Source organism: Acipenser ruthenus, chromosome 1 (genome assembly GCF_902713425.1).
Source record: "Acipenser ruthenus chromosome 1, fAciRut3.2 maternal haplotype, whole genome shotgun sequence".
Taxonomy (NCBI): domain Eukaryota; kingdom Metazoa; phylum Chordata; class Actinopteri; order Acipenseriformes; family Acipenseridae; genus Acipenser; species Acipenser ruthenus.
In genome coordinates this window covers 69,894,203-69,906,646 of record NC_081189.1, presented here as the reverse complement: position 1 = coordinate 69,906,646, position 12,444 = coordinate 69,894,203, and the positions used below count along the sequence as shown (strand labels likewise).

General features: G+C 38.5%; 1 protein-coding gene across 1 annotated transcript in view; it reads left to right on the top strand.

Moving 5' to 3' along the window:
• Positions 1-12,444, top strand: part of LOC117421141 (mineralocorticoid receptor-like) — a 126,676-nt gene that overhangs the window by 99,614 nt on the left and 14,618 nt on the right. The window contains exon 8 of the mRNA XM_034035126.3: positions 5,397-5,554. Coding sequence (XP_033891017.3) covers positions 5,397-5,554 — 158 coding nt within the window. The remainder of the gene's footprint in view (positions 1-5,396; positions 5,555-12,444) is intronic.

Genomic DNA, 12,444 nt, shown 5'->3' with positions numbered 1-12,444 from the left:
AGTACATAACGTATGTACATTCCAAACGCAGGGCCCTGGATTTCTTTAATAGTGCAAGAATATGTCTCTTTTAACGCTGTTTACGTATGTATGTTTCTTATAAGAAACAGCCTTTTGTTTTCGACAGCACCATCAGAAACCACATTTTGACTAAGAGCATTATCATGTGCTTGTGTCTATATCAGTGCTCATTGTTGCAGGACGAAGCATTCCCTAGCTGAGTCATGACCCCGATTGTGTGAATGAAAGTATCACAATCATCATGATTATACTGAAAATATCATGGTGATATGCAAACACATCAGGGTGTTCTGTAACCCTATTGTGCTAAATTCACTGAAATATGCAGGGAAACTAAAATCTGACTGAACGTGCTTGCATGGTTGTTTATAAAATTTCAGAAACAAGGTTCTCTTCAGTGCCAAAAATGTCACCATGGAAACAAATGTCCCCTGCAACAAATTAAATAATATTATACACTGTTGCAATTCAAAAATCGAATTAACTAAATCTTAGGGTAGTAAAACATTTAATGCGGTGATGTATTTTACCAGTGATTTACTGTATATTCAATAACCCCTTTTAGTCTAATGAGTGTTTATTTGTATTGGTGTATATTTCAGAATGGACCTATAATCAGGGGCGGCTCCAGAAATAATTCCAAGGGGGGGCTTAGCCTCTGGGGAGTGGAGCCAAGGAGAACATTTTGGGGTTAATAAGTTCTGACAACCCAGAACAACCTCATTTTTGCTTCTGTAGCAGTTGTTAGCTAGGAAGTCATTATCATGACTGAGCAATAATACAAATACATACATTGCTAATGTAGCTGATCCTGTATATTGTGCTGTGTTATTGTGAGTGTTTTATATGAGAAATAACTTTAATCAGCACATGCTAAGTTATGCCACACAAGGTACAAATGATAAAGAAGACGACAGCATTTGTTTTACAAATAAATCAATTGTATTATCTTATTAAACTAAAATTAAATGAACAAAACACATGTTGTGTTTAAAATTTGTATAAGATTGTTCACTGTGCAAAATTGCATATGAACCTTTGTTCAACTTTCCAGTTAACAAAATGATGTTTTGGGAGTTTAAAAAAGAAAGAAGAAAAGAAATCTCCCTAATGCTTGATTTTAAGAGTGTTGAGTGATAAAGCTTAATTTAAAAAACAACTGGGTGTAGGCTCTGTAGAACAATAAAACATACTCATAAGCTTTGGGTAAAACTGTTATACATTGCATCCATTCTTATAATCAGTTTTCAGAACATTTCTGCAGTAAATGTCCACTAATACTGCCAAAAACTTAAGGTACAATTTCAGCACTAAGGAGTTACACTACCCTAGGATAATTAAATAAACAGTATCCATACTGGACAAAAATGAAAACAGCCATAGATATACACATAGTATATGAGATCAGTTTATTGCTATGTTATTTTCCTAGACCTGTATACAGGTCTGCAGTGTTGAAATAGTTAAAACATGAAATAGCTTTACATGATTTGACATCGTTAAACAGCTATCTACCGGTAAAATGCATTGCACACATATTGGTTACAAATCTGATTAGCTACTTATTAACAAAATGTAAATTAATATATAAAAAGCACCAGAACACGAACCTGATAAAATCAAATTCATGAAAGTAAACTGATGTATATGAATTCTGACCGTTGTCTCTGGTTCATTTATTTATCTACATTCCGAAGATGTAACTCTCTGGACACCTGCGCGCTGAGTTTTTTTTATTATTACTTAATTATTTAGCAGACACATTTATACAAAGCGACTTACATAAAAAAATAAATAAATAATTATATTTAGTCGTTGCCAATTAATTTCTTTTATTGTTTTCTCCCCAATTTGAAATGCCCAATTATTTTTAGGCTCAGCTAACCGCTACCACCCCTGCGCTGACTCGGGAGAGGCGAAGATGAACACACGCTGTCCTCCGAAGCGTGTGCCGTCAGCTGCCCGCTTCTTTACACTCTGCAGGCTCACCGTGCAGCCGCCTCAGAGCTACAGCGTCGGAGGACAACGCAGCTCTGGGCAGCTTACAGGCAAGCCCGCAGGCGCCCGGCCAGACTACAGGGGTCGCTGGTGCGCGGTGACCCGAGGACACCCTGGCTGACCTAACCATCCTTCCCCCCCGGTCGACGCTCGGCCAAATGGGCGCCGCCCCCGGGAGCTCCCATCCACGGTCGACTGGAATAGCCTGGACTCGAACCGGCGACGTCCAGGCTATAGAGCGCATCCTACACCCTAGCGAGTGCTTTTACTGGATGCGCCACTCGGGAGCCCAACGACTACATAAAATTAAACAAAATATAAAAGTATATAAATTACAGGCAATAAAAAATGCAAAACAAACACTACAGTATATACAATATATACTAAATAAATGTAAATAAAGGAAAATACAAAGGAATTTACAAATAAAGATTGAATAAGTGGGTTTTGAGAAAACAGTGGAAAGCAGTAAGAGATTGAACAGTCCTCAGGTTAACCAGTAGCTGGTTCCACCACAGGGGGACAAGGGAAGAGAACAAGTCAGCCAGTAGAGGATAATGGAGAGGACGAGAGGGATTATAAGGAGACATGAGGGATTGGAGATAGGAAGGGGCAGTATCATTCTCACCCCTAGGCTAATTCTCACAACGGGGATGAGAATTAGCCCAAGCTAAAATGTGTGGGGGTGTGAATTAGCCTAGGTTAGCCGGGGGTGAGCATTAGGCTGTGACACCTGTGGCGTAATTCAGAGTGCTCTCTCGTTGGTTACTAGTGATGATGTTAGAACATTTACAACTGTTACTAATTACCAGACAGAGAAAAATACTCGTCTCTCTCTTGCTAGCCTGTAATTATAACTTACAACAAAGCTGTGTGCAGTGACAGTGCAGATTAGGCAAAAACAAGTTGATTATACAATTATCACCTGGATTGTGCCAGCTACCTACAAAATCAGCGTGATGGGCTTTAAAAAAAAAAAGAGGGATGGCTTAAGCCCCCCCAAGCCTTATGGCAGAACCGCCCCTGCCTGTATCTGAAATGAACTACCAATTAAATCAAAGAGATTACAGTTTTTAGTCATTTTAAGGATGTGTTTCAGTGTACTACTGTTTCTCTGTGTATTACTCAGTAATTTAATTTTCATTATATATTGTACTGTACAATACAGTAGTTGGTTGTTCAAGTTGATTAAGAGGATGTGAGAGTGTGTTCCTGGTTGGTGGGTAGGGCTTGGCGCACCACAGTAAAATAAAAGTACATTATAAATAACCGTAGTGAAGCACAACCATGATAAAAGCATATTGCAGTTCAGAAAACTAAAGCATGGTAAAGCTATAAGAAGCGAGATTATTTCTAATTTAAATGACTAATTTGCCAAAAACTACATTAAAACAGATTAGATTAAACAGCTCATTTCTGCTTCGTACCCATCTTAAAGTTGGTTATTTATGGAGGCACAATGTGATACATGTATGTTGCTGAAGCCAGAATCCTATGTAGCTCATTTCCCATTATCTGTAACTACTAGCTCAAACTGTAACTGTCATTTGAAAGTTCTCCTCATATCTCGACTTTTGGATATGGAAGTTCATTCATCCATATGACATACTTTTTTGTCATTTGAGTTATAGATGTAAATAAGTTGTGTTGCACATGTGCAGACCATTTAAAACCTGTGTGTTTAGGGGCTGGTGGGGGTTAGCGTTTGCATTCACTTTTTTAGTGTGATTAAGGTTATTCTAATTAAGACCTTGAGACCTTGAGAGGAAAATGTACTTGATTGTCATCTCTGTTCAAGAGAGGAATGAATTGGTGAGAATGTGAAGAACAAGATCCTGGAGCAAGTCTGAATATTACTATAGTTCACACTTAAGCTCAGCACACAAGTTATTTCATACAGCTTGATTGCAAAATCATTCTGGGAAGCCAAAAGTATGATAGGAAAAAAACAGCACAGTAGTCTGTGCAGCATCTACAATCGTAACATAGAGTTGACTGTGCCAAGTCTACAGTCTTAAGTTTATTATGATAGTTATTTTACATTGCACAGGAGCAATGTGGTCTCCCGCAGTGCTACCTTTTTTTTTGTTCAGTTTTTGCTTTTCTCTACTTGAAAAACAGTGCCTCTATTAAACTCCAGACGTACAACTGGAAATTCTTGTGATCGATACTAAGCACTGATTGAGTTTGTCATCCTGCTGGAGAGAAATTGTCCTAGGGATACTAGGCTTTTTATACCTTGGACAATTTATCTCCAGGACCATTTTGTTGGGAGTTTGATTTAGTTGTATGGAAAACGTTTGAGGTTTCCGCCTGAAATATTGAGTCATTTATTAAATATTCATCACACAAAGCTGCAAGGCGGAATTTGGGGGATTTGAGGAATTAGCATTTTGAATATATCATGTTACAGATATAACACTGTGAATTAGACCATACATATCAGGTCATTAAACTGTAGCTTTCTTGGTCAGCCCTTTCGGACACCCTGTTTAAACTCATTCGCTTTATACAGCACCTCATTTTGTTCCATAGATCTGATAGATTGGGTGCTACATTTTAAGGAAGTAGTATGGGTTTTCCAGCAGCTGAAAGTCCCTTTTCAACACATGAATGTTGATATACTGTATCATCTCAGATAAATAGGTAACTAAATGCACTATACTTTATACACTACCCTGCAACAGGTTAATTTGGACACTCTGGGTGACATCCTCATAATGTTATTAGCTGTTATTGCCTTTCATTCCTCATATCAAGCACTGAACAGTAGTGCTAGGTGTAGAGGGTGCATTGTGTTTTGTCAAGCATAGTTAAACATGGTAATGTATGATGATGCAAATATATAGTGAAAGCATGGGTATAGTGTGAAAGTAACATTATGACTTTGCCGTATAAAACTCTATATAACCTCTGAGATACTGTAGTTATGGACATTACAATAATACACAGTTTTTATTGCATGAGGTATATGGCTAGGTCATCATTACCCACGGCAGTCAATTGGTTATTCTGCTGCTTTTGCCTGGAACAAACTCAGCACTAAACCAAACTGGGAAAACCACATTTCTGAATAATTATCTATAAATGTGAACTGTACTTGAACCACATTGCATAATTAAGATATATTATCATTTGAATGTTTTATGATAAAGAAAACACATGTGATTATGAGAGAGACAAGTTTGAGACTCTTTAAAAGCTTTGTGTTTGACATACCATGTCATAAATGTGCTCACTATATTTGAGTTGTGTTTTTCACAGGGTCTACCAACATTAGCAGCAATTTTTTTAAAAGGTTTATTGCTGACATCATTATATACAAAATAAAAATGTTTTAAGAGCTCAATTTGACAGTGGAATTTTTTGATGTGCAGTTCCCAAAGACGGTCTCAAGAACCATACTGCGTTTGAGGAAATGAGAGTAAACTACATCAAAGAGCTGAGGAGGGCTGTGGGTAAGGCTACCAACAACTCCGGACAGACGTGGCAGAGGTTCTACCAGCTGACTAAACTGCTAGATGCCATGCATGATGTAAGTACCAACACAGACCTGCATGGTACTACTGTAAGCTGCGCTATTCCATTGGCTTTGTGTCTATCGTTGGCCTAATTAGGCCATTCAGTCATCTGCATACAGTTAATTTAAGCAGGCCACTGATCTACAAGGCTGATCCTGTTAGGGTTAAGAAAAAACAACATGGGAACCAGTATATGTGGCTTACTGTGCATACTAGAAGTGGAAACACAATCAGAAGATTATAGATAATTCCATGATTTCCTGATGTATTTGTAATTCTGGCTTTGGGATAACATTTAGAGTTGTTTATTTGTAGTTTTGTCTAGTTAAAAAAGAAAAAAAAAACATGCCATCATGAACATTTTTTTTTTGAAAATATAACTGGAGCCTGTTTATTTTTATGGTTTCATGAATTTTTAATACACAACATGTTGGACCACAGAATACTGTATCCACAGAATTTTCTATTATTTTTTATTATTGTTCTGCACTATAATTCCAAAATGTTCTTGTTGAATCCCAGCCATTTAATATGTCAGGCTACTGTACGGGTGATGCAAGGAGGTGCGAAATGTTCTTTCTGCTTGACACATGGATTTGATTGTGTATTTTATTTAGCTCATTAGACACATTAATAAGCTCAGTAGGAAATACAAGGTCCTATTACCCAAGCAACCTTTATCTGTTTGGAGGGCTGTTTTCACTCATGTTTCAACTTGGCACATATGATCAGATCTACCTTTTCATACAGTAAAACTGACTTCAGAAGTAAACCTGCAATCTTGTTAAATATATTAGATTTTCTTTTTCAGTGATGGAGAAAAAAACAAGTTGAGTACTGTGTTTCCAGTGACAGTTTCACAGGGTTGGCCAAGTGCATATTGGGTGTCAGGGTTAGGGTTTTGCCATATCTGCGATGCGATTAAAAATCTTTATCGCCAAAAGGCAGCTATCGTTTTTATTTAATCCTGGCCTGTGTTTATAATGGATACCAAGTTAGCATGTGGTCTATTGAAAGTTAAAATGTTGGTTGTATTTGTTCTTTTTATAAAAAGCTTCCCATCTTTCTGAAAAGTCTAATTAAAGCAACAATGTTGGTTTTCAGCTGCACCATTCCTTATATATACACAATAATTTATATATATATATATATATATATTTATATATTTATATATATATATATATATATATATATATATATATATATATATATACACACACACACACACACACACACATACACAGGTAGTGGACAAAAAAATGGAAACACCTGGGTAAATGAGGGACACCAAGTATATTGAAAGCAAGGGCTTCCACACAGGTGTGGCTCATGCGTTAATTACGCAAATAACATCCCAGCATGCTTAGGGTCATGTATAAAAATGCTGGACAGGCCTGGTTGCCTATAATTATGGCTAGCATGGCTGCAAGAGGAGACCTCAGTGACTTTGAAAGAGGGGTGATTGTTGGGGCGTGTTAGGCAGGAGCTTCAGTGACCAAGACAGCTCAACTTGCTGATGTTTCACGAGCAACGGTGTCTAAGGTGATGTCGGCATGGAACTCCGAGGGAAAGACATCATCAGCAAAGAGCAACAGTGGGCGGAAGCACATACTCCAGGATCATGATATCCATGCATTAATGCGAAGTGCAAGGCAAAACAGGCGAGCAACTGCAGATCAATTGACTGCAAATTTCAACCTGGGGCGCGAGCAGCCAGTTTCATCAAAAACGGTCCGCCGAGAACTCCACAGAGCGGGATACCATAGTGGCCCAAAGCCCTATTAAGTGACTTTACATTGGTGTTTCCATTTTTTTGTCCACTACCTGTATATCTGTGCAATAACTGTAGATAAAGCATTCCGTATTGAAAGCCACATGGTTATTATATAGAAGAGGTTAGTCTTAAAGAAGGCAGGAGTTATCTTTAAGGAGGTTTTGATAGATAGCTGTTAATGGTTTTAGCTGTGTGTACCAGACACCCTTGGAAATGCTGACCCTTTTAAGGGTTGCTCCTCCTATGATGGTTTTGAGATTTACAAAACTATATTTCTATATCCCCATCCCTATAATAATGTGCAGTGTTGCTTTTGGTTGCTTATGTTTTGTTTTTGGACAGTCAGGCCACATGGCCAATAGTAAAAAAAAAAAAAAAAAAAAGTGATATCAACATATTATTCCATGAGCAGGGTTCTACCGCACTCACATTGACACACAGATACACACATATTTTACCTGGACAGATATTGGTAATGATACAGGTAGCCAGATTCGGATGATGTACTAAAACTAGTCAGGTTTTGATTACAGGTGCTCTGTAGTGATGGGTACAAAGTCTTACCCGCTTCGATTCGTCTCGAACCATTAGAAGCAAACAGTGTTGTGAATCAAAGGTTCAATTGGTTCGCATGAAGTAATACATCACGTGACGCAAACGCCAACAGTTCTGCGGATCCTCTGAAGCTGCAGACGCTCGGGGTGTTCAGTCACGCACGCTCACGGAGTAAAATCTTGCTGACTGTGTCATAGGTGCACTATCGAAACGTTTTGATGGTATATTTACAAAAGAAGACACAAACCACCAATACAACGCTTTACTTCGAATCAACAATGCTTCATTGACGTAGGTTTGAACTGGAAGGAAGAATATACTGTTTGTCAACAAATTACATTTTAAAATTATATATACAGTACTGTGCAAAAGTTTTAGGCAGGTGTGAAAAAATGCTGTAAAGTAAGAATGCTTTCAAAAATAGACATGTTAATAGTTTATATTTATCAATTAACAAAATGCAAAGTGAGTGAACAGAAGAAAAATCTACATCAAATCAATATTTGGTGTGACCACCCTTTGCCTTCAAAACAGCATCAATTCTTCTAGGTACACTTGCACACAGTTTTCAGCAGGTAGGTTGGCCCAAACATCTTGGAGAACTAACCACAGTTCTTCTGTGGATTTAGGCAGCCTCAGTTGCTTCTCTCTCTTCATGTAATCCCAGACAGACTCGATTTATGTTAAGATCAGGGCTCTGTGGGGGCCATACCATCACTTCCAGCACTCCTTGTTCTTCTTTACGCTGAAGATAGTTCTTAATGACTTTCGCTGTATGTTTGGGGTCATTGTCATGCTGCAGAATAAATTTGGGGCCAATCAGATGCCTCCCTGATGGTATTGCATGATGGATAAGTATCTGCCTGTACTTCTCAGCATTGGAGGAGACCATTAATTCTGACCAAATCCCCAACTCCATTTGCAGAAATGCAGCCCCAAACTTGCAAGGAACCTCCACCATGCTTCACTGTTGCCTGCAGACACTCATTCGTGTACCGCTCTCCAGCCCTTTGGCAAACAAACTGCCTTCTGCTACAGCCAAATATTTCAAATTTTGACTTATCAGTCCAGAGCACCTGCTGCCATTTTTCTGCACCCCAGTTCCTGTGTTTTCGTGCATAGTTGAGTCGCTTGGCCTTGTTTCCACGTCGGAGGTATGGCTTTTTGGCCGCAAGTCTTCCATGAAGGCCACTTCTGACCAGACTTCTCCGGACAGTAGATGGGTGTACCAGGGTCCCACTGTTTTCTGCCAATTCTGAGCTGATGGCACTGCTGGACATCTTCCGATTGCGAAGGGAAGTAAGCATGATGTGTCTTTCATCTGCTGCAGTAAGTTTCCTTGGCCGACCACTGCGTCTACGGTCCTCAACGTTGCCCGTTTCTTTGTGCTTCTTCAAAAGAGCTTGGACAGCACATCTGGAAACCCCTGTCTGCCTTGAAATTTCTGCCTGGGAGAGACCTTTCTGATGCAGTATAAATACCTTGTGTCTTGTTGCTGTGCTCAGTCTTGCCATGGTGTATGACTTTTGACAGTAAACTGTCTTCAGCAACCTCACCTTGTTAGCTGAGCTTGGCTGTTCCTCACCCAGTTTTATTCCTCCTACACAGCTGTTTCTGTTTCAGTTAATGATTGTGTTTCAACCTACATATTGAATTGATGATCATTAGCACCTGTTTGGTATAATTGTTTAATCATACACCTGACTATATGCCTACAAAATCCCAGACTTTGTGCAAGTGTACCTAGAAGAATTGATGCTGTTTTGAAGGCAAAGGGTGGTCACACCAAATATGGATTTGATTTAGATTTTTCTTCTGTTCACTCACTTTGCATTTAGTTAATTGATAAATATAATCTATTAACTTGTCTATTTTTGAAAGCGTTCTTACTTTACAGCATTTTTTCACACCTGCCTAAAACTTTTTGCACAGTACTGTATATATGCTGCCTACTACTATGTGAAATTGGGGGTTTAATTACACCATGTAACAATTTTTTTTTTTTTTTTGGTTCCTGGGTAGTAAGTGTTATTTCCTAATTGCTTATGCCTCAAAAGTATAGAAAATGGCTATTATTCCCCACAAACTTTGCTTTTGTGACCAGGACAGTGATATTTTGAAATTTACCTATTTTCCAGAACATTCCAGATAGATTCAGTGCTGAGTAAATTTGGAGTAACTTCTAGAACTTTCTAGTAATATAAATAGTAGTATAAATACAGGGGCCTTAAGCCCACCAGTTCAGTTTAGTTCCAGCTGCCTAAGTGGATACATATCTGCATTTTTCTGAGATGGCATCAAGGTCATAGGAGACTTCAAAATGGTGGCATTCCTGATGGGTCTCCAAGGCGGTTTTACCAAGTTTCCCTGCTATCTTTGCCTTTGGGACAGCAGGGACACCAAGGCACACTACCACAGGCGGGACTGGCCACAGCGGACCGAGTTCTCTGTGGGGAGGAACAACGTCAAGTGGGAGCCACTGGTGGACCCCCGGAAGGTGCTGATGCCACCACTGCACATCAAATTGGGCCTTATGAAACAATTTGTCAGAGCTCTAGATAAGGAGTCGTCAGCCTTCAAGTACCTTCAAGACTTCTTCCCTAAGCTGTCTGAGGCAAAGGTCAAAGCCGGTGTCTTCGTCAGACCACAGATAAAGAAGATCCTGGAGTGCAGCGAGTTCCCCAAGACGCTCACTAGTAAGGAGAAAGCGGCTTGGAACAGCTTTGTCGCAGTGGTTCAGGGCTTCCTGGGCAATCACAAGGCCGAAAACTATGTGGCGCTGGTTGAGACTCTGGTGAAGAACTACGGCACAATGGGCTGTAGGATGTCCCTCAAAGTCCATATCCTTGATGCTCATCTTGATAAATTCAAGGAGAACATGGGAGCGTACTCAGAGGAGCAAGGCGAGCGCTTCCACCAGGATATACTGGACTTTGAACGCCGCTACCAAGGACAGTATAACGAGAACATGATGGGAGACTACATTTGGGGGCTGATTTGTGAAAGTGATTTACAGTATAATCGTAAATCTCGAAAAACTACTCACTTCTAAATCTTTTGTAGTCATTTTTGTATTACTTTAGTATAAATACATGTTAATTTGGATTCATATGTTGTTTTTTTCTGACTTTATGTGAACGAAAAGACACAAATTCACCCATTTTCTCATTGGAAATAGGTACATTTCAAAATATCACTGTCCTGGTCACAAAAGCAAAGTTTGTGGGGAATAATAGCCATTTTCTATACTTTTGAGGCATAAGCAATTAGGAAATAACACTTACTACCCAGGAACAAAAATTGTGTTACATAGTGTTATTGTTATTATTATAAAAATAAATGTAATGATTATTAGAGATGTTTTCCAGAAATAATTGTTAATAAAATGTCTTTTCAAACCTTTGTCAAAGAAGTCTTGAATTCAATATTATTTCATTGTAATACATCAACAAAATAAATATAATTTATAAATATCAAATTGCTATACTATTTAAAAGACACCATTACACCTTAAAGCACCATATGTTGTTTGTTTGTGTTATTACTGTGGGATCCGTGGCAGCTCTATGAGTTTAGTGCGAGGAAGTAATCAGAGATCCGGGTTCGCGTCCGCCAAGTCATATGTGGAATATGCTTTTTTTTCTTTTTTTTAATAAAAATATATATGGATGTATATGTAGAAATCTTTGCATTCAAGTATGTTTTACTGAAATGTAATAAAATAAACATTATTATTATGTTATGTTTCTATATATTATGCACTTTAAAAACACTGTTTTTTTTTTTTTTAAATGTCCAATCGGCTTTAATTGACTTGGGGTTACCCATTAATGCTATGCCTAATACTAGAATGCCTATGAGTTTTGGAGAGGGGCTTCAACTGATTCAACTAGGTTAGTGCAGAGCTTCAAATCATTCACAAGGTTCAATGCTTCATTGAGGCTTCAAATCATACACAGGGTTCATTGCCTCATGAGGCTTCAAATCGCTCACAGGAGCTCATTGAGGCTTCGGATCAGTTACATGATTCAGTGATTCACTACTTCAGGTGATTCAAATGACCACTGCTTCATGTAAAGCAAGCAAATGATGTAACCCGCCTTGAACCATCTGAAGCAAACAGTGTTCCGCATGAAGCAACACATCACGTGATCTGACTGAACCAGAATCAATACAATGCTTCGTTGAAATATAGCCTAGATTACTCCTGGAAGGAAGCGTTTATTATTTCTCTCTTTTTTTCAATTCGTTTATTTAAAAAAAATATCAGCAAATATGATTCTTTTAGTTTTGCATTTTGGAAAATGTAATTATTTTTTAAAATCTAAAACAAGTTCTCTACACGCACACTCTCTCAGGAGCAGGGATTCAATCCTGTGCTTGACAAGCATTTCTAATTACACAACTTACTAACTTGTTGCGCCACCGGGAAACTGGCTAACGAATGAAATCTTAAATATCTTACTTGTTTCAATACTAATTTCCCAGCCGAGTACATCTGAGGTCAGATAGGCCTACCTTTCTAAAGCACCATTATCGTGTTTTCGATTGTACAACAATTTTACATTTCAAGTA